Source organism: Crotalus tigris, unplaced genomic scaffold, assembly GCF_016545835.1.
Source record: "Crotalus tigris isolate CLP2741 ecotype Arizona unplaced genomic scaffold, ASM1654583v1 scf7180000024153.1733885, whole genome shotgun sequence".
NCBI lineage: Eukaryota > Metazoa > Chordata > Lepidosauria > Squamata > Viperidae > Crotalus > Crotalus tigris.
Window position 1 is genome coordinate 1,444 of NW_024100414.1, and position 21,482 is coordinate 22,925.

General features: G+C 43.8%; 2 protein-coding genes and 1 long non-coding RNA gene across 3 annotated transcripts; 1 reads left to right on the forward strand and 2 right to left on the reverse strand.

The window, feature by feature from the left end:
- Positions 1-1,830: 1,830 nt before the first annotated feature.
- On the reverse strand, positions 1,831-5,699 carry LOC120298872. The gene is made up of 3 exons (XR_005554249.1): positions 4,948-5,699; positions 4,062-4,110; positions 1,831-2,090 (listed from the first exon to the last, which is right to left on the reverse strand). It is a non-coding gene; the product is annotated as an uncharacterized LOC120298872 (long non-coding RNA).
- A 1,044-nt stretch (positions 5,700-6,743) lies between these two features.
- Positions 6,744-14,048, reverse strand: UCK1 (uridine-cytidine kinase 1). Its single transcript, XM_039323015.1, has 7 exons — positions 13,873-14,048; positions 12,240-12,399; positions 10,828-10,924; positions 9,494-9,636; positions 8,677-8,771; positions 7,897-7,945; positions 6,744-7,205 (listed from the first exon to the last, which is right to left on the reverse strand). Exons 1-7 carry the CDS (start codon positions 13,981-13,983, stop codon positions 7,015-7,017), a joined length of 846 nt encoding a protein of 281 aa, XP_039178949.1. The 5' UTR covers positions 13,984-14,048; the 3' UTR covers positions 6,744-7,014.
- Positions 14,049-16,153: 2,105 nt separating this feature from the next.
- Positions 16,154-19,845, forward strand: PRRT1B (proline rich transmembrane protein 1B). The gene is made up of 4 exons (XM_039323032.1): positions 16,154-16,359; positions 17,184-17,603; positions 17,991-18,131; positions 19,042-19,845. Exons 2-4 carry the CDS (start codon positions 17,238-17,240, stop codon positions 19,186-19,188), a joined length of 654 nt encoding a protein of 217 aa, XP_039178966.1. The 5' UTR covers positions 16,154-16,359; positions 17,184-17,237; the 3' UTR covers positions 19,189-19,845.
- The last annotated feature ends 1,637 nt before the right edge of the window (positions 19,846-21,482 follow it).

Genomic DNA, 21,482 nt, shown 5'->3' on the forward strand with positions numbered 1-21,482 from the left:
GGGAAGGGAAGGAGGGAAGGAAGAAAGGAAAGAAAAAAAAACGGAAAAAGAAGGAAGGAAAGAAAGAAAAAGAAAAGAGAAGGAAGGATGTAAGGAATGAAGGAAAGAAAGAAAGAAGGGAAGAAGGAAAAAAAGGAAAAAGAAAGGAAGGAACCAGAGGAAAAAAGCAAGAAGGGAAGAAAAGGAAGGAAAGAAAAATGAAAGACTGAAGGAAGGAAGGAAGGTAGGAAAGAAAGAAAGAAAAAGAAAGAAAGAAAGGAAGGAAGGAAGGAAGGAAGACTAAAAGGAACAAAATCAAGAAAAAGAAGAAAGGGAAGTAGGAAAGAAAGAAAAATGAAAGAGATGGAAGGAAGGAAAAGCAAGATAGACAGATAGATAGATAGAAATGGAAGGAAGGAAAAGAAAGAGAAAGAAAAAGGAAAGAAAAAAGAAAGTGAAGGAAGAAAGAAGAAGATAGATGGAGGGAAGGAACGAACGAAAAAAAGAAAGGAAAAGAAAGGAAAAAAGGAAAAAAAAGAAGAAAGGAAAAGAAAGGGAAAAAGAAAGGAAGGAAGAAAAGAGATGGAAGGAAGGAAGGAAAAGAAAGAAAAAGAAAGAAAAAAGTGAAGGAAGAAAAAGATAGATGGAAGGAAGGAAGGAATGAAAAAAGAAAGGAAGAAAAAAGTAAGAGAAGGAAAGAAGGAAAAGAAAGATAAAAAGACAGATATAAAGATAGAAAGAAATGGAAGGAAGGAAAAGAAAGAAAAAGAAAGGAAAGAAAAAAGAAAGTGAAGGAAGAAAGAAAAAGAAAAACAGATGGAAGGAAGGAATGAAAAAAGAAAGGAAGAAGGAAAGAAAGGAAAAGAAAGGAAGGAAGGAAAAGAGATAAAAAGACAGAGATAGATAGATAGAAATGGAAGGAAGGAAAAGAAAAAGGAATGAAAAAAGAAAGTGAACGAAGAAAGAAAAAGAAAAACATAGATGGAAGGAAGGAAAAAAAGGAAGAAAGAGAAGGAAAGAAAGGAAAAGAAAGGGAAAAGAAAGGAAGAAAAAAGAAAGAAGGAAGGAAGGAAAAGAGATAAAAAGATAGATAGATAGATAGATAGATAGATAGATAGATAGATAGAAATGGAAGGAAGAAAAAGGAAAGAAAGAAAAAAGTGAATGAAGGAAGGAAAAAGAAAGAAAGAGAAAAGAAATCAGAAAAAGAAATAGATAGATGAAAGGAAGGAACGAAAAGACAGAAAGGAAAAGAAAAAAGGAAGGAAGGAAGAAAGAAAGAAAAAGAGAAAGGAAAAGAAAGAAAGGAAGAAAAAAGAGATGGAAGGAAGGGAAGGAAAAGAAAGATGGAAGGAAGGAAGGAAAAGAAAGATAGATAGAATGAGAGAGAAGGAAGGAAGGAAAGAGACTGAGGGAGGAAAAAACAAAAAAGGATAAGGGAGGAAAGAAAAGAAGAAAAAAGAGGAAGGGAGGGAAGAAAGGAATGAATTAAAGGAGGGAGGAATTCTGGGAGTTGAAATCCACAATTATGAAAGGGCCAAGTTTGAAGACCCCTGTTCTAGGCAGGAAACTATACCAGGGGTCTTCAAACTTGTCCCTTTTATGACTGTGGACTTTAACTCCCAGAATTCCTCAGCCAAGCTCACGTACAAGTACACAAGTCATGCAAGAGCCGAGTTTGAAGACCCCTGCTCTAGGCAGCTTAACTGGAACAGTTCTGGATTGTCCACTAATAAGATTCGTTTCTCTTCCTTCTCATTCTCCAGAGTCTTCACGGCCGGCAATTGTAGCCGATTCCCAATGTTCACTTAACAAGCAAGTAGACATTGTCCTCATCTTTTTGTTTTTTTCTTTTCTTTTCCAGCCTTTTGGGGGAGACAATTATTGTGATCCGGTCAACAACCGAGCCTTTTGCAACTATGACGATGGAGATTGTTGCGTGTCAACGGTGAAGACCAGGAAGGTAAGATGGCCTTCTTGTCATCCTGGCATCAGTCCAAGTGGTGTAATCTTTCAGTTGCGATCGCTGTTTTCCCATTTGCAATTCAAACCCAGGAAACTGTTAACAGGAAGCCTTCCCCTCATCGTCTATAGCCTTTGTGTAGATTCTCCTGTAATAAAGAGAAGAGACAAATTAGAGATTTGAAAAGGCAGGCAAGCCAGCTTTAATTTTTACCTGAAACACACTAGATTTGTTCCAGTATGTCTAGTCCAATAAAGATAAGGACTAGGGGTGACCAAATAGCAGTCTTCTAATATCTCAGGGGCTGCCCCAAAGAAGAGGGAGTCAAGCTGTTCTCCAAAGCAGAACAAGAAGGCAGGACAAGAAGCAACGGATGGAAACTCACCAAGGAGAGAAGCAAACTAGAACTAAGGAGAATTTTTCTGACAGTGAGAACAATTAATCAATGAAACAACCTGCTTCCAGAAGTTTTTAAGGAGACATGGATAACCATTTATCTGACATGTTATAGGACGGGGGTCTTCCAACTTGGCCCTTTGATGACTTGTGGACTTCAACTCCCAGAATTCCTCAGCCCGTGTGCCTGGCTGAAGAATTCTGGGAGTTGAAGTCCAGCCATCTTAAAGTTGCCAGCTTTTAAAAAAAAAAGATTTAGACCAGGGGTCTTCAATCTTGGTCCTTTGATGACTTGTGAACTTCAACTCCCAGAATTCCTCAGCCAGCGTGCCTAGCTGAGGAATTCTGGGAGTTGAAGTCCATAAGTCATCAAAGGGGACCAGCTCGAAGACCTCCAAGGTCCCTTCCAACTCTCTGATTCTGTTAACACTTATCTGGCCCCCAGATAAGCACAGAATAACAGAGTTGGAAGGGACCTTGTAGGTCATCTAGTCCAACCCCCACCCACCCAAGCAGGAGACCCTACCCCATTACTGACAGGTGGCAGTCCAGTCTCTTCTTGAAAGATTCCAGTGATGAAGCTCCCACAACCTCTGAGGGCAACTTCTGTTCCACGGGTTGACTGTTCTCACCTCATTTCTAGCCTGAATCTCTTGTTCTGTTAGATTCTGTTTCTAACCCACCAAATTAAAGTCCGTGGCTCCGTTGAAAGTATAATGGATCTATCTATCAGTGACTCACTAGCAGAAGGGAAAAAGGAGCACAGGATTTCCCCCCCCCCCACACTTGTATTTCAACCTCCTCGTGCAATGAGGCCCACCACCTGCCTCCTTTGAACTCCATTTCTGCACTTATCTTACTAAATGCTAGTTTCCCCGCCGCCTTTGGAATTTTAAAAGCCTAGCTGAGGTTTATGAAGGGCCAACTGTGAAATAAATTAACAAAAACCCACTTGGCCAGCACAGCCGATGAATACATTTGGAGAGAGAGAGAAACTATAAAAAAAGTAATCTATATTAAAAAAACGCCCCAAACTTTTTGCATTTCAAAGAGAAGCCTGCCCCACCTTTGGCTGCTGAGCTCATTCTTAAGAATTCAGCTGCTGTAACATTTTAAAGCCACATGCAACGTTTTAAAAAAGGATGTGTGGCCCAGCAATTTTTGCCCAGCGTTTAAAAGTACCTGCAGGATTTGGATTTTGTTGAGACTCTGGAAAGTGTCTCAAAGATAATTTGTAAAAAAAAAAAAAAAAAAAGCAGTTCCAGAGGGCAAAGCCTATCCAGGAATTTACTGATTACTGGTGAAAGAAAACGTACAATTAAAAAAAGTTAAGAATACTCTTTCCTTCATTATCTATGGCACGGGTCTTCAAACCTGGCCCTTTTATGACTTGTGGACTTCAACTCCCAGAATTCCTTGGCTGAGGAATTGTGGGAGTTAAAGACCAGGGGTCTTCAAACTTGGCCCTTTGATAACTTGTGGACTTGTGCCTGGCTGAGGAATTCTGGGAGTTGAAGTCCACTCCTCTTAAAGTCTATAGCAGGGGTCTTCAAACTTGGCCATTTTATGACTTGTGGACTTCAACTCCCAGAATTCCTCAGCCAGCATGCCTGGCTGAAGAATTCTGGGTGTTGAAGTCCACAAGTCATAAAAGGGGCAAGTTTGAAGACCCCTGGATTGGATAATCCCCCTCCCCTCTCTCTATAAATTTTAAAATTCTTACCCATATTATCCACACCTTGAGGGATAATGACATCCGCATATTTCTTGGTCTGCAAGGGAAGAGAAGTCACAATTCTCAAAAAACACACAACGACAACAACCCAGCCTAAGCAAGTATCTGTTCAGAAGTGATCTTAGCCAGAAAAAAGGAAACAGGCTTAGATTTCTTCCAACAGGCACTCAATAAGCTTCAACTTCCTGGAGTTACATCACAAATTAAACAATTCCCATTTTATGACCCCTTTTTTGCCAGAATTGTTAAGCGAATCACTGCAGTTGTGAATGACTCATGTCATCCTTAAGCCAACCCGGCTTCTCCCACTGAACTTTGCTGGTGGGAAGCCGGACTGAAAACAGTCACAATTTTTTTATTTTATTTTTTGGGGAAAAAAATCACATAGCCACCTACAGGCTCATAAAGATGCAGAATAATACCCCCCCCCCAATATTTTCCCTCTTCCATATATTCATCAAACAAGGAAAAGCCTCCAGAGACAGAAAAGAGAAGCCATTGAGGGAACTAGCTTAAAAAGGCACATTCCCCTTTAAGAATTGGCCGACTGGCTACCAGCTGGCACTTAAGGAAGAAAAAAAAACCCGTAAACAAGTACTTGCTGCCTGCTAAGGCAGCCTCCCCAAATGGCTCCATTCATAAGGAAAGGAATGCTCCAGGCAAAAGCCATTCGGGAGAAAAATACTGCAAAACCCCTTGCAGCAAAACTAACAGCTCACAATAGCAGAGCGACAGAAGCTAACACCACCAGCCCAACAGAAACTGCCAAACACTCCTTAAGCACGCAAAGCCCACCTTGCACAAAGCCCAGAACTTCCGAGTCCCAAAAGCACGTAAGAATCCTTCCACTCTCCCTCCCTCCCCAGGGCCTTACCTCTTGCCTGTTGCTTGCTGCCGCGGGCACGGATGTCAGCAGTTGTAGAGCGGCTCAAAGGTTGCCGGCATGCATCCTTGCTTGCTGCCTTGCTTGCCTGACCGTGTTCCCAAGGCTGCTGCTGTCTCCGCACCGCCTCCTCGTTTCTCTTCCGGGTCAACCGGAAGTGAGCCTGGCGTCTTTGCCTCACTCTGCCGCTCTAGGCGGCTCTCTTACCAGTAAGTCCTTGCCTGTGCTGGCTCGTTCCCTCCGCCGCTACGCTTGGCTGAGCAGGGCTGCAGGACTACCTGCCACGGGCAAATGCATACCCCCGGTTAATCATACCAGAGCGACGGGGCTGCAGAACAGGCACGGAAGCAGGAAACCCGTTTCCAAAAGCCTTAAACCGAGTTAAAAAGGCCGATGATGGCCTCGGTGCCAATCGTATGGGACAGAAAACATCGCCCTCCCGTGGTCAAGGCAGGGATAGCAGGCACACGAGGAAATAAACGTTACCCCAAAGAGGGCGAAAAAGCCAGGGTTTCCCAAGATAGGACAGGCTGTGTGGATCAAAGTCATCGGAATGCAAATTTTCTTAACTAGAACAATTGCAAAGGCCCTTTTTGCCTACACCTGTGCCTGTTTTGCAGGCCCTGGGCCTCCCGTTGTTCTATTAATACAATTAACGGGGCTTCTCATAATAAAGATGCAGAATAATAACCTTAAAATCCCATTGAATGCAGCCTTACGTTAGCCTTACTCTTTTCTAACCCCCAAAGTGGGCCAAAAGTCTGGCCCTAATATTTCTTTAGCCCAAAGAGGGCAAAAAAGTCAGGCTTTCCCAAGATAGGACAGGCTAGGTTGGTCAGTTTGGGGGCAAAGTCATCAGAATGCAGCCTTACGTCGACCTTACTCTTTTCTAACTAGAAAATTTGCAAAGAGCCTTTTTCCCTGGCAGCGTGCCAGGACGACGTAATGCTGTAGCCAGAACCAGCTAGGGATGCAGGCTTTGCAATAGGCTTTATGTAGGGACCGGATGCCCTGGTCCCTGCACGGTTCCAGGTTGAGTGTTGAAATCAGAACTTTGATTGAAGAATCAGTCAAAGGCCAACATAACCAGCCCTGGGAGCCTGGGAACTAGTATTAACGGTCGTAAAGTGAGGTTTACCTATAGTGTATAGCTTTATGATTGCGCATCAAGTGTATTTATCTTCCAGGATCACAACAAAGAATTTTGTACATTAAAGATTTTGTCTTAATTAGTGAAACAGTTATCGTCATCAATGTAACAAGCTGAAAAATACAGCAACCCGATAGTAGACTAAACACTTTTACAATCCCACTTAGGTAGATGAAGATGAACAAAAAATAAAGATCACATTAGTTTTCCAAAGACATATTCTCCAATTTTAAAAAGATCTGGGTAAAAGAGAGGACATGAACCTGGAGAAATTAATAAACACATCCATCTGAAGTCAATGAGGAAAAAAAAATAGGATTTCAGGACAAAGGCTGAAAGCTGATTCGAACACAGTGCTTCCTGTGTTGTCCTACATGTTGTAGCCCTTAATATAAAGAAAGGAAAGAAAAGAAAGAAAGAAAAGAAAGGAAGAAAGGAAAAGAAAGGAAGAAAAAAGAGAAGGAAGGAAAAGATAGATAGATAGATAGATAGATAGATAGATAGATAGATAGATGAAAGAAAGCAAGAAAGGAGAGAAGGAAGGAAAGACAGGGAGGAAAAAACAAAAAAGGACGAGGAAAGAAAAGAAAAAAGGAGGAAGGGAGGGAAGAAAGGAATGAATTAAAGGAGGGAGGAAGAAAGAAAAGAGAAGGAAGCAGATAGGAGGAAGAAAGGAAAGCAAAGAATTAAGGAAGGAAGGAGAGAAAAAGAAAAGAAGAAAGCAAGGCATTTAGGGAAGAAGAAAAAGAAGGAGGGAGGGAAAACCCACCCACATGGTTTATTCTGGCATTTCAAGACAAACCAGGGCTTGCTCAGGGACTCTTGGAAGAAGAAAAACTAACACACACCCCCAAGAACATTTGCAAAGTCCAGCTGGACAGGAGGAGAGTTCCAAGCTTCCCGACCGGTCAGTGGGGGCGGCTGCTGGATTCCAGGTGCGACCGTTTTCCAGGCGCCAGGAGGGGGAGGCTGTCCACTTGTTCCGGGAAGGGCCTCTTCGACGAACGGCTGTGTCCATTCATGGCGCCCCCCCGGTTCCATTTGCAGAGGTCCCCGCTGAGAATGTCCTGGATGTGCTGGACGATCAGGTTGATGGCCACTGCAGAGGAAGGAGAGGGGAGTTTTAGAATTTAGGCTGGCACTTTCCTTCGTGGTCCCCCTCCTGGCAAAAGAGGCTTTTCAACTGAGGATCTCAGACCCAAATAGTCTGGCGGGTGAAATTGGCCACAAAGCGGTCAGGAGCCATGAAAAGCCAGCTCTGGGCCAACCTCAAAGGGTCGTTGGGATGGGGAGAAATACTAAGGAGCTCCTGAAGGAAAAGTGGGTGGAAATCAAATAAATAAAAGATAACAGACATTCTCCCTTCTCTGTCCTGAGAAAAAAGAACGGTGTTTACTAATAATAGCCTATCCTTTATGGTTGCTCTATATGGGATGCTGGGTCTCCCCAGAGCCAAATTTGCCTGCCAAACATGAATCTCATGCAGCTGGATTGGACCAGGGGTCTTCAAACTTGGCCCTTTTATGACTGATGGACTTCAATTCTCAGAATTCCTCAGCCAGCAGCGTGCCTGGCTGAAGAATTCTGGGAGTTGAAGTCCACAAGCAGGGGTCTTCAAACTTGGCCCTTTTATGACTGGTAGACGTCAACTCCCAGAATTCTTCAGCCAGCAGCTGAGGAATTCTGGGAGTTGAAGTCCACAATTCATAAAAGGGCCAAGTTTGAAGACCCGTGGATTGGATAATCCCCCTCCCCTTTCTCCATAAATTTCAAACAGGCGTGTTTCTTACCCATATTATCCACGCCTCGAGGGATAATGACATCCGCATATTTTTTGGTCTGCAAGGGAAGAGAAGTCACCATTCTCAAAAGACACACAATGACAACAACCCAGCCTAAGCAAGCATCTGTTCAGAAGCCATCTTAGCCAGAAGAAAGAAAACAGGCTAAGATTTCTTCCAACAGGCACTCAATAAGCTTCAACTTCTACCAATAGATCACAAACTGAGACCACAATTCCCATTGTTAGGCAAGTCGCCCCATTAGATCAACCCCCCTCTTTTTGGGGGGCCAAAATTGTTAAGTGAACCACTGCAGTTGTGAATGAGCCATGTCGTCCTTAAGCGAACCCAACTTCTCCCACCAAACTTTGCTCGTGGGAAGCCGGGCTGAAAAAAGTCACATTTATTTTATTTTATTTTTATTTTGGAAAAAAAAAAAAAATAAATCACATAGCCACCTACAGGCTCACGGCTTATGGGAAAATGGCGATCATGTGACTATAAATGCACGCTGCTTCCCAGCATCCAAATTTTGATCTTGTGACCGTGGGTGTATTGCAATGGTCGTAAGAGCGAGGACCGGCTGTCAGTTAGTTTGAAGAGATGTTAAATCGAACGGGTTTGAATTCTAGAACTACCTGTGTATAAAGATTATCCTTGCTTAGCATCCGCTGTTGGGACAGGCAACTTGATTCTTAAGTGAATCGTTGCTAAGCGAAACTGAGTCCCCCCCACCAACTTATCTGGGAAAACTGGAATGGTTTATAAAGAAGAAGGGAGTTTTCATACTGGCAAACAAAACTCTTCAAAAGCAGGCTTGACAAACGTCGTATATTGGGTCAGAATCTGTTCCAAATCCCTTCCTCGCTTCATATCGCGGAGAACTGCCGTGGAAGGAAGAAAAGAAGGAAAACCAGTTAAAAACATGACTGTCTAAGATTTTCTAAGCACTGAAGAGAAGACAGAATGGAGGATTGGAATAACAGAATAGCAGAGTTGGAAGGTACCTTGGAGGTCTTCTAGCCCAACCCCCTGCTCAAACAGGAGATCTTGTGCCATTCCAGACAAATGACAGTCCAGTATCTTCTTAAAAATCTCCAGTGATGGAACACCCACAACTTCTGGAGGCAAGCTGTTCCACTGATTGTTCTCATTATCAGGAAATTTCTCCTTAGTTCCAGGTTGCTTCTCTCCTTGATTACTTTCCATCTATTGCTTCTTGTCCTGCCTTCAGGTGCTTAGGAGAATCCCTTGAACCTCTCTTCTTTGGGGCAGCCCCTCAAATATTGGAACACTGACCAGATAGCATTCTTCTAATATCTGCCACAAAGAAGAGGGCATCAACCTATTCTCCAAAGCACCAGAAGGCAGGACAAGAAGCAAAGGAGAGAAGCAACCTAGAACGAAGAATTTCCTAACAGTGAGAACAATCAATCAATAGAACGACCTGCCTCCAGAAGTTGTGGATGCTCCATCACTGAAGGCTTTTAAGAAGAGACTGGGCAGCCATTTGTCTGGAATGGTACAGGGTCTCCTGCACAAGCAAGGGGTTTGACTAGAAGACCTTCCAGGTCCCTTCCAGCTCTATTCTGAACCAACGTCTCACCTCTCCGAGACAATCTGACATCTGAATCGGTGTCGACAAAAAGCCGAAGATGAAACATGTCCCGGATGTTTTGATTGTAGAAGACTAAGATCCCTTCAAACAGCAGCACGTCGGCAGGGTAAACCATTGTGGTCTCAGGCAATCTGTGCCAATGAAATGGTTCAAGAGTAACTATCAAGTCACACAGCAAAATATAAATACACACTAGGAAAGCCAGCCATCCAGATGGGAGCTTGGTTTGCATACACACGAATACAGGTTGTTCTCAGCTTGGGATCACAACTTGAGGTTAAAATTTCTGCTGCTCTAAGTGAGACATTTGTTAAGTGAGTTTTGGTCCCATGTTATGTCCTTTGATGCCACATTTGTTAAGTGAATTGTTGCAATTGTTAAGATAATAATAATAATAATAATAATAATAATAATAATAATAATTGGATTAGTAGTAGTAACAGTAACAATAATAATAATAATAATAATCTGTAAGCAAGAACTGGTGGGATCATAAAATAGAGAAAGTCATAGAAAATGGTAAAATTAAACTGCTCTGGGACTTCAGAATTCAAACAGACAAGCACCTGCAACATAACACCCCGGACTTAACAATTGTCGATAAAAAAGACAAAAAAGTCTGGATAGTGGACGTGGCAGGGCCTGGAGACAGCAGAAGAGACGAGAAAGAACTAGAGAAGATAACAAAATACAAAGACCTACAAATAGAAATAGAATGACTGTGGCAAAGGCAAGCAAGGGTAGTACCAATAGTAATAGGCACCTTGGGTGCAACCCCAAAACAACTGGAGCACCACTTGAACACCATCATTGGCATTAACAAATTCGCCATTAATCAATTGCAAAAGGCGACCTTACTAGGAATTGCTTCCATCCTGTGATGAGGTCTGTAATACCATCAAACACCCACATCTGCCTATCCCAGGTCCTTGGGAAGGACTCAATAAGTAGACAAAAATTTTGGGCCCCGTGGTAGTTTTTAAGCTGAGGACAATCTGTAAAGTTTTGAGGAACTGGGTGAGTTTTAAATCTTCCCTCTGACAAATTAAGCTAGGCAGATTTATTTATTTATAATACAGGAACTTATAACCACAACGGAGATCGGAAATTTGAGTGCTAAGTGATGCGGTCATTAAGAGAGTAATTACGTGACCAGATCTGTTCTTATGACCATTTTTTTAAACCATGGCCATTAAATAAATCGTGTGGCCATTAAGAGAAAAGACAACCAACAGCAAAAAAAATGTAAGGGGGAAAAAAACCAAAACAAAACGTGGTTACCACACTTGCCTGCCTGCCAGATCCAGGGAACGGACACTGACCTGGAATGGGTCACAAAATCGTACGTCGGGACCTCCACCGCTTGGCCGTCAATGATGTTCTTCAGCGTCATTTCCATCAAATCGTTGTCAAAAGCATCTACAGGAAAAAAAGAGGATTGAGAAACTTGTCAGAAGGAAGCAGCTGAGGTCTCAGTTGACTTCCAGAATATTCCGGATTAGAGGGAATGGAATAAAAATCACGTGAAGGGTTATTACTGCTTTCTATGGCCTTGGTAAGACCACACTTGGAATACTGCATCCAATTTTGGTCGCCATGATATAAAAAAAGATGCTGAGACTCTGGAAAGAGTGCAGAGAACGAAAATGATGAGGGGGCTGGGGGCTAAAACATAGGAAGAACAGTTGCAGGAATTGGGTATGTCTAGTCTAAGAGAAAGAGAAGGATTACGGGGGACATAATAGCAGTCTACCAATATTTGAGGGGTGCCACAGAGAAGAGGGAGTCAACCTGTTCTCCAAAGCACCTGAAGGCAGGACAAGAAGCTATGGATGGAAACTAACCAAGGAGAGAAGCAACCTAGAACCAAGGAGAAACTTCCTAATAGAGAGCAATCAGCCAGTGGAACAATGTGCCTCCAGAAGTTGTGAGTACTCCATCACTGGAGGTTTTTAAGAAGAGATTGGACAGCCATTTGTCTGAAATGGCATAGGGTCTCCTGCTTGAGCAAGGGGTTCGGCTAGAAGACCCCCAACTCTGTTATTCAGAAGTTTCTAGGCAAATGAATTTTATGGAACACCATTAAGATCTGTCAGAATCTGAGTTGGTCTAGTGATTCTGGGGCCACAAGTTTAGTTCTCCTTTATGTATGAAGCCAGGCAGGGTACTTTGGGCCAGCCCTCACTCTTTCAAACCTAGAATGAAGGTGTCAAAGTCAATCACATTTGAAAACATCGCCAAATAAATTCCACGGAGTTGTCCCTGCAGTCACAGAGATGGACTATAACCATAACATCTGGACAAAGAGGAAGATTGATAGAAGTTAGATAGTTATAAAGTTGTGCGCAGGATCAGGTCATTAAGACATTGGTGATTAGTAAGAAGGCCTTATTTGTTGTTGTTGATGATGATGTTACCAAGCTCAGAGAGCACCAAGGTCTCCACAGTCCTCCTCCCTTTCCTCTTCCTTCTTTTCCCTTTCTCCTTCTCTACACACCCTACTCCCTTCTAGCCCTGAAGATGTTATCTAGTTGGGTCATGAAACATCTACAAGAAGACCACTAAACTCAGAGAGCACCAAGGACCCCATAAGGTTATCTTTCCGTCTCACAGATGGAACTACTCAAAATTTGGTGGCATCGGAGGTCACCCCTGGCCTCCAGAACCCTACTTTGAGGTTCTTCCTCCCACCCAATGACCCTTCCAAGCTCAACCGAAGTGGCCCAATAGATACCTGGATGGTCAAAGTTATATTGTCCCTTTAAAGCTCTGGCTTTCTGTTCTGGGGTGAGGACCTTGTAGAATCGATCTTGGCTGAGAATGACGACTTTGCGTTGACGATGATCCACCTCATTTTGACCCAGCAGTTCCATGATCTTCTCACAGACTGTTGACTTTGGAGGAAGGGACGGACAGAACGGGCAAACCCACCAAGGAGGAAAGTTAGCAAAGCCAGAAGTACAGGTAATAATAATAATAATAATTTTTATTTTATAGTCACATACCAAAATGCAAGTGCAACAAAAGACAACACAAGAAAAATACAGTCACAAATAGTACAGGTACAGGTTCAAACTCCACTTCACCTCCCAATGACCCACACCTGATGTAACTAAGGACCCATCTCCTCCTCTCCACAACCTCCACTCCCTACTAGCACTGATGATGTTCCCTAGTTGGGTCATGAAACATCTGCAAGAAAACAATCCCACTCTTGAGCTATTATATATAAACAGGGAGCAAGCCACACTCACAAGGACTGATGATGTTCCCTAGTTGGGCCATGAAACGTCTGCAAGAAAACCACCCAGCTCAGAGAGCATCAAGGACCCCACAGTCATTGTTCTCCTCCTCCTCCTCCTCCCACAAACCCCTCCCTTCTAGCACTTATAGTGTTCCCTAGTTGGGCCATGAAACATCTGCAAGAAAACTAGCCAGATCAGAGAGCACCAAGGACCCCTCAGTTCAACCCTGAGCTACAGAGATTCTCTTTTATTGATATACATTCATTCATTCATTCAATATTAGCAGCCAAGACCAAAGAAAGCCAGCCTTATTCATTTGTCAGTAACCATAAATGTCCCACCTATTAACAGGAACTAAATGGAAATCACACCTGGTACTATACATAATTACAAACTGATGTTATACGTGATGCTAGAGATCACATATCATATATAGGATAACATAAGCTGGCAGCTGTGGTTGCCCTTGACATCCACACGTGTCAAACCCACCCAAGCCTGTTTTTGGAAAAAGACGTCAGTGCTGCTTACAGCTTGCAACACAAACAACAACCCTCCCCAGGCTCCCACCCAACCTGAAGCAACAGGGCTTCCATCCTGGATTTTAAACCTTCTCTCCTCCCCCCCCCTTCCTGCTTTTCCTACGCAGGGGTCTTCCAACTTGGTCCTTTGATGACTGGTGGACTTCAACTCCCAGAATTCCTCATTGAGGCGTGCCTGGCTGAGGAATTCTGGGAGTTGAAATCCACCAGTCATCAAAGGACCAAGTTGGAAGACACCCCCCCCCCCGGCCCACAGGGATATTGGAAGAGATGCATCTTGCTCATCACCCTTTTGGCTTTTCTGCCCTATTATTGCGAATGCATCGAGCATCATCATGCAATTCCCCCTTTTGTCTCGCCAGCGTTTATTTCGGGTCTCCCCCCCCCACCCCACTTTAAAGCAAAAAAAAAAAAAGCACCTTTTGTTTGCACTTTTGCAAGCAGCAGACGAAGCTGCGATTCCTTCCTCTCCTCCGCCGCCCGGGGCAACGCACTTGCACGGCCCGCTTTTTTGCAAGAGTTTATTATCATTATTATTATTATTTTGCAACATGGGAGAAGGGCAGAAGTGCAACTTTACCTTGCCGCTGGCGGTGCCCCCGCTCACCCCGATCAGGAAAGGCCGCGGGTGAGGCCGCTCCGCTTCTCCGGCCGGGCTGGAACTGGAAGCGAGGCCGCCCGCGGTGGCCATGAGTCCGGCAGGGCCGAAAAACGCCGAACGCGGGGGAGAAAACTACGCCTCCCAGCAGGCCCCGCGCGAGGAAAAACAGCCCCGCGCTGGAGCGGCTGGAGCGCGAGGTACGCCGGGAAACGGAGTCCTTCCGGGTCTGGGACGAAAGCCGCGCTCCCCAGCGCCCACGTGACCGGCTGTCATTGGGTAGGAGGAAGAGGCGGGGCTTGGCTGCAAAGGGGCGGAGCTTCAGCAGAACATGTATCCCCGTTTCCTTTGATCTTTGCAACATAGTATCCGGCTTAGCTTGCAAGATAGATAATTCGGTTTATTTATTTTATTATTATTATTTAAAATTTGAAAAATCTGGATTTCAGTAATTCAGCCAGGTTTCGTTTCCGGGAAATTGATCCCCACCAGCTGGATCTGTAGCCGGCTGACAAACAGTCCTCCATGAGTAGTCCTCACTGGTAGTAAGGTGGAATAAAGTAGAATAAAGTGGAATAATAATAATAATAATGATGATAGTGAAAAATCACCAGAAGAAAATGATGTGTCTGTCTAATTACTGGAATAAAGCTGTGTTAGCAAATCTGTGACTAACCAAATGCCCATTGCGTTTAGAAACGTTGCATGAAGCAAAAACGCTCTTCATTGTATGCCTGGGAGAAACTAACCGAAGGAAATACAGTGTAGGTTTCTATGTGTGCCCCTTTGTTCCTGAGAAATGGAAAGTATGAAACTGTAGTTTGAACCCACCCTCTTTGTTCAGAGTTGCTTGTTGTTACTGCTTCTGAACCTTGCGCAAATAAATCTCTCTGCTAAAACCCTCTGGAATCCGTAAAAGTCTCCTGCGTTTTCTACAAGAGTAGCACATCCCCATGGACGGAAGTAAACAGTGGGGTGCCCCAGGCTCCGTCTTAGGCCCAGTGAACTCTTCAGCATCTTCATCAGTGACTTAGATGGGGGAATTGAAAGGGAAGTCTGCAGATGACAGCAAACTGACAGGTGTAGCCAGCCACCCCGGAAGACAAACTCAAGATCCAAAAAGATCTCGAGCAACTATTCTATTATGTTCTATTCTATTCTATTCTATTCTATTCTATTCTATTCTATTCTATTCTCTATGTTCTATTCCTATTCCTAGTCTAGTCTATTTTCTATTCCTAGTCTAGTCTATTTTCTATTCTATTTTTTCTATTCTAGTCACTATGTTATATATCTTCTATTCCTATTCCTAGTCTAGTCTAGTCTATTTTTTATTTTCTATTCCTAGTCTATTCTATTTTCTATTCTATTCTATTTTCTATTCTATTCTATTCTATCCCATATTATTCTATTCTATTTTCTATTCTATTCTATTCTCTATTCTATTCTATTCTATTCTATTCTATTCTATTCTATTCTATTCTATTCTATTCTATCCTATTCTATTCCTAGTCTAATCTAATCTAGTCTAGTCTAGTCTATCTGACAAAATGAGTTTCAATGTAGAGAACAGCAAAGTTTTACATCTAGGCAGGAAACATCAAAGGTACAAGTACAGATTGGGTGAGACCTGGCTGAAAAACAGTAACTCTGAGAGGGACCTTGGAGTCCTAGTAGATGATCACTTGACTATGAGCCAGCCGTGTGCAGTAGAAGCCAAAAAAGCTAATATAAACAGAGGCACAGAATCAAGATCACGCAAAGTATTATTACCGCTTTATAAAACCCTAGTGAGGCCACACCTGGAATACTGCAGCCGATTTGGGTCACCCTATCACAAAAAAGATGTTGAGAGTTTGGAAAAAATTCATAGAAGAGCAACTAAGATGACCCAAGGCCTGGAGACTAAAATATACAAAGAACAGCTCTTTGCGGGGGGGGGGGGGTCCTCCCTAATTTTTAAAAACAGAGAGCCTAAATTTAAAACGTGCTGACTTAAGGGATTTTTGGGCTGCAGCCAAACGTGTGTAAAACTTGGGGGGAGGGAGCAGAAGCAAATCCCAGATTGTGAAGATTTGGGTGTGTGCTTATGTGGCTACGCATTGTTGCCCTTCGCCCTGACTCAGCTCTTTCTGGGCGGGAGGATGCTGGCACAGGATCTTGGCACAGCTTCTCACTGCACACACCACAAAAACACACAAACACACACACACACACAGAGTGGCCTTCGACATCCTTGGCTTTTGGCACACACACAGACGTCCCACTGCAAACAACCCGTCAATGATTAATAAGTCCCTGGAAACGAACCTTGGCGACTCGGAGGAGTCAAAGGTGGGCCCAGCGGCGCCATTATTTTTCAAGCCGGGGTGAGGAAGATGGCATGGGGCAGGCAGAGGGAGGACAAGGCCCCCACCTGGCTGAGGTGCCCAGATCTTTGAAAGGAGGACGGGGCCACAGAGAAGACAGGTAACTGCCTCAAATTCCCTTCTATAAATAGAAGCTCTGGCCGGGGATGGGTGATGGGTGTGGGTTCTCCTTTTTTTCTGAAGACCAACTGTGCAAAATGCTAAAGGAGCCTTGGTGGCAGAACCTCCAGGGCTCAAGACAGTCTACCTGCAATGGAAGCAAAGTGCAGTTCAAATCAAAGGGCCGCCGTTCGACTTACTCTCCCAATGGGGAGCCCAGTTTCCGTCACTGAGACGTCAGTCAAAGTGAATTTTGCCCCGTTTTCTTGGGACAGTTGTTAAGTGAGTCCCCGCAGGTGAGCAGCCCGGCTGTTAAGTGAAACCGACTTCCCTGTTTTGATTTTGCTTGTGAGACGGTCGCAAAAAAGGGGATCCCGTGACACACACACACACATACACCCCGGGAGACTGCGACCGTCATAAATGTGAACCAGTTACGCAGGGTCCGAATTCTGATCACGTGAACTACGGGGACGCTGGTAAGTCTGAAAAACGGCCTGAATGAATACAATTAATAAATTTCTTTTTCTTTCCTTCCTTCCTTCCCTTTCTCTTTTCTTTCCTCCCTTCCTCCCTTTTCCTTCCTTCCTCTTTTTCCTCCCCTTTTCCTTCCCTTCCTTTTTTCCTCCCCTCCTCCCTTTTCCTTCCTTCCTTTCCTTTTTTCCTCCTCTCCTCCCTTCTTTTTCTTTTTTCTTTCCTTCTCTTTTCTTTTTCCCCTCCTCCCTTCCATTTGTTTATATTTCCAAATGATCCAACTTAAACTAAGAAAGGGAAGCCAAAGGTTACTTGATGATCCACATTATGGGGGCTGTTGCTTCATTGTAGGACCCGTGGGGAAACCTCTCTCCATTCGACCCACCAAGTGTGGAGGACACCAACATGGATGGAGAAGAACCCCGTCCGAGCCCATCTCCAGATCACCCAAGGGATGTTGAAAGAGGAGGAGAGGCCCAGCCTTCTCCAGGAAGTGCAACCCCTGGCAAATTCACAAGGGAGCAGAAGGACCCATCCCAGCCCAACCAACAAGCAGGATCAGATCATCTCCAGAACATGGGGACCATCAATCTGGGCTTCGTAGAAGAACCTCCACCGTACGCTCCACCGGATCCTAAAGACATTCACTTGTATCCACCGTTCCAAGCTGACCTTCCACCACGGAGTTACATCTTTTACCAGCCAACAGCTCCACGCCAGGCCCTAAGCCAACCACCGAACGTATTATCCAGCCCTTATCCTTTCACCATTGTGAGTTGTAAATAAGGGGAAATGCAATTTATACATGAGAATATTTGCAGGAGTGAACTGTGGGCTCTTTGGTGATACCCTCAGCTTGGCTGCTTTCTTGCAGATGTTTCATGACCCAACTAGATAACATCATCAGAGCTATTTAGGGAGCAGAGTTTGCAGGGAGGAGGAGGAGGAGGAGGAGGAGGAGGAGGAGGAGGAGGAGGAGGAGGAGGACTGTGGGGTCTTTGGTGCTCTCTAAACCTGGTTGTTTTCTTGCAGACGTTTCATGACCCAGCTAGGTAACATCATCAGAACCTCTGAAGAAAGATGGGATGTATCTTGATCAAACAAAAAATTGGGCGAGCTTCTCAGTTCAAGATGGTTCAATTTTGGCTTTTCTTTCAGTACCAGAGTGCCTGGCCTGGAGAGACCCCCCAAGTTGGTGACCAGAGGCTGCCACCCAAGGATTATATGGTGGAATCCGTGCTGGTGACAATTTTCTGCTGCTTGTTCACAGGACTGATAGCACTTGTGTATTCCCATGAGGTACGTACTGCTACGGCAAAGGAAAAAGCTGAGGTTTAGGAACATTCCTGAACTCCCATGCTTTAAGATGGGTGGATTTTAACTCCCCGAATTCCCCAGCCAGCCATGCTGTAAGATGGGTGGACTTCAACTCCCACAATTCCCTGGCCAGCCTTGCTTTGAGATGGGTGGACTTCAACTCCCAGAACCTAAATCAAAGTTGTTAGCTCAGTAACAGAAGGAAAAGACATATGTAGGTAGAACAGAATAGAGCTGGAAGGGGCCTTGGAGGTCTTCTAGTCCAGCCCCCTGCTCCAGCAGGAGAACGTATACCATCTCAGACAGATGACCTCCAAGGTCCCTTCCAACTTTACTATTATTATTATTATTATTATTATTATTATTATTATTATTATTATTATTATTATTATTATTATTGTTAAGTAGTCCTTGACTTATATAACCTTTCGCTTAGCGACTGTCTGAACTTACCGCAGCACTGAAAAAAAAGTGACTTTTCACACTTGGATCCCCCGTGGCCACAAGTATAAAAATTCGGACGCTTGTCCACTAGCTCATATTTATGACGATCACCGGGTCCTGGGGTCCCACGATTCCCTTTGGTGACCTTCTGACAGGTCAAAAAGAGAAGCCCGATCCACTTAACCATCAGGTTACTAACTGAATAACTGCAGTGATTGATTCACTTAAATCACTGTGGCCAAAAAGGTCGTAAAACAGGGCAAAACTACCTTAACAACTGCCTCATTTAGCAACAGAAAGGTTTGGGATCCCTTATAATCCTCCATCCAGGACTTGCCTGCGCTTGGCCCGGCTTCCCAGGAAGTTGAACAGAGGTCCATTATTCCTCACCTGTTTCTCAGCTAAAGTGGACGTTGATCCGAGATCCTCCGTTTTCTTTCTCACACAGACCCGGGCCGCTCTGAAACGCGGTGACCTCATCCAAGCCGCGGTGGCCTCCCGCAAAGCTCGCGCACTCGTCTTGTTCAGCCTCTTCTTCGGCGTCTTTGTGTCCATCGGCTGGATTGTCTACGTGGTGGTGACCCTGTATCTATGACCCAAGGGGGTTGGGATGGACCTTAAGAGTTTCCTACAAAGTTGTGGCGTGGAGTCTTTGCCATTTTCAGCCAGCTTGGGGACCAGTTTCTCACGATGACGCTTCTTTCTCTTCTCCAAAACCAACCACGTCAACACCTTGCAAGAACGATTGTCCTAAAAAAAAGTGATGAGACACACACCCTACTCTAGCCATTTCATTTTCTTTTTCTATTCTACTCTACTCTATCCATTTCATATTCTATTTCTATTTCTATTCTATTCTATCCATTTCATATTCTATTTCAATTCTATTCTAATTTCTTATTCTATTCTATTCTATTCTATTCTAATTCTAATTCTATTCTAATTCTATTCCATTCCATTCCATTCCATGGACTTACCGAGGCTAACTTAATTGCTATTTCATTGGTCTTATTTCAAGAAATACAAGAACAGTCTGGTCCAAGAAGTGTTTAAGGAAAATTCCAGATAACCTCCTTGGAAAAGCTACACAGGTTATCCCTGGGGCAGGTCAGGAGGGTGAATGTTGATCCATGGGTTCTTCAAACCCTGAGATCCAATCAGGGGCCTGGCAATGTGAAGACATCAGCAATTCTATACCAACTTTTATTTAGGACGCTTAATTTAGGAACAATAAATGCTTGAAGGATCTTTGCCCATTCGTGTCCATCATTTGACCACTGACCTACAGGTGTAATAGGGATCAGCAGTTGATTTTCATGCACAGGTAAAAAGATTGGATGGATGGATGGATGAATGGATGGATATGATATAGATAGATAGATAGATAGATAGATAGATAGATAGATAGATATAGACAGACAGATATATAGATCAATGATAAATAGAAATTAGGTAAATAGATAGGAAGATAGATTGGGCAGGAGACAGACAAACAGGACAGATACATAGATCAATGATAAATAGATTAGGTAGATAGATAGGAAGGTAGATGGACAGATGAGATAGATAGCTAGACAGACAGAAAGACAGGAGAGATAGATGGATAGATAGTAGATGAGTAGACGGATAGATGGATAGGAAATAAGATGAGATATATAGATGATAGATAGATAGATGAGAGAGAGAGAGAGAGAGAGAGAGAGAGAGAGAGAGAGAGAGAGGGAGAGAGAGACAGAGAGCTTATGAGAACAGTCTTCTCTACAATGTTGCCTAAGCTTTTGAGATATAGCAAAGGGCAAAAAAACCCTGAATTTCTTTGATCAGTTCCTCAATGCCCATTTCAACTACCTATTTTCAACTTGGCAAAGGTGGAAATACATTTGCAGGTTGAATTCACGGGTGCAGCTTTGAAAACCTTGTTACCGCTGATGGCGACAGAAGCAAGAACTATCTTTTACGATATGCTACTGGGCGGAGGCAACATTGCAGGAAAAGCACAATCACGAATAGGCGGAGTTCTTTAACTGTGTTTTATTTTCACTAGGGTTTTTTCTCTCTCTCCCTTGAATATATATATATATATAAAACAACGGTTTTCAGGTTTTTTTTATTTGCAAGTTGGGGATCTACACCGTCGAGCCATAAATACACAGTGTTGGGCTCAGGAGACCTGGCGGATGAGGCAGCCAGGTTAAGATAACCGAGGACAATTTTGTAAAAGTTTATCAGGGTTCTCTTTTGATTTCCAAAATCAAACGGAATCTCCCCCTTTTTCTCCTTTCACGCCTTCCTCAGTGCTGGTCTCACTAGCTCAGTGATTCTCAATCTTGGCAGGTTGAAGATGTGTAGACTTACACTCCCAGAATTCCCCAGCATGGGGAGGAGGAGGGGGGGTGGGGAAAGGAGGAGGAAGAGGATCATAACAATGGAGAAAAAGGAGGAGAAATGAAGAGGAGAAGGAGGAGGAGAGAAAGAGAAGGATCATAATGATGGAGAAAAAGGAGAAAGGAGGAGGAAAGGAGGATCATGATGGAGAAAAAGGAGAAATGAGGAGAAGAGAAGAAGTATCATAATGATGGAGAAAAAGGAGAGGAGGAGGAAAAGGATCATAATGATGGAGAAAAAAGAGGAGAAATGAGGAGGAGGAGGAAGAAGAGGATCATAATGATAGAGAAAGGAGGAGAGGAAGAGAAGGATCATGATGGAGAAAAAGGAGAAATGAGGAGGAAAGAAGGATCATGATGGAGAAAAAGGAGAGGAGGAGGAGGAGGAAAAGGATCATAATGATGGAGAAAAAGGAGAAGAAATGAGGAGAGGGAGAGGAAGAGGAGGAGAAGAAGGATCATAATGACGCATCATTAAGGGATGATGCCTTTGGTGATTTAGGGG

Coding starts and splice junctions, on each gene's coding strand:
- UCK1 (XM_039323015.1), bottom strand. CDS start 13,983: ATGGCCACCGCGGGCGGCCTCGCTTCCAGTTCCAGCCCGGCCGGAGAA. Junction 8,772..9,493: donor TGTCAGATTGTCTCGGAGAG/GTGAGACGTTGG, acceptor CTTCCACGGCAG/TTCTCCGCGATATGAAGCGA. Junction 7,946..8,676: donor TTGAAGAGTTTTGTTTGCCA/GTATGAAAACTC, acceptor CTTCCCTTGCAG/ACCAAAAAATATGCGGATGT.
- PRRT1B (XM_039323032.1), top strand. CDS start 17,238: ATGGATGGAGAAGAACCCCGTCCGAGCCCATCTCCAGATCACCCAAGG. Junction 17,604..17,990: donor GCCCTTATCCTTTCACCATT/GTGAGTTGTAAA, acceptor CTTTTCTTTCAG/TACCAGAGTGCCTGGCCTGG. Junction 18,132..19,041: donor CACTTGTGTATTCCCATGAG/GTACGTACTGCT, acceptor TTTCTCACACAG/ACCCGGGCCGCTCTGAAACG.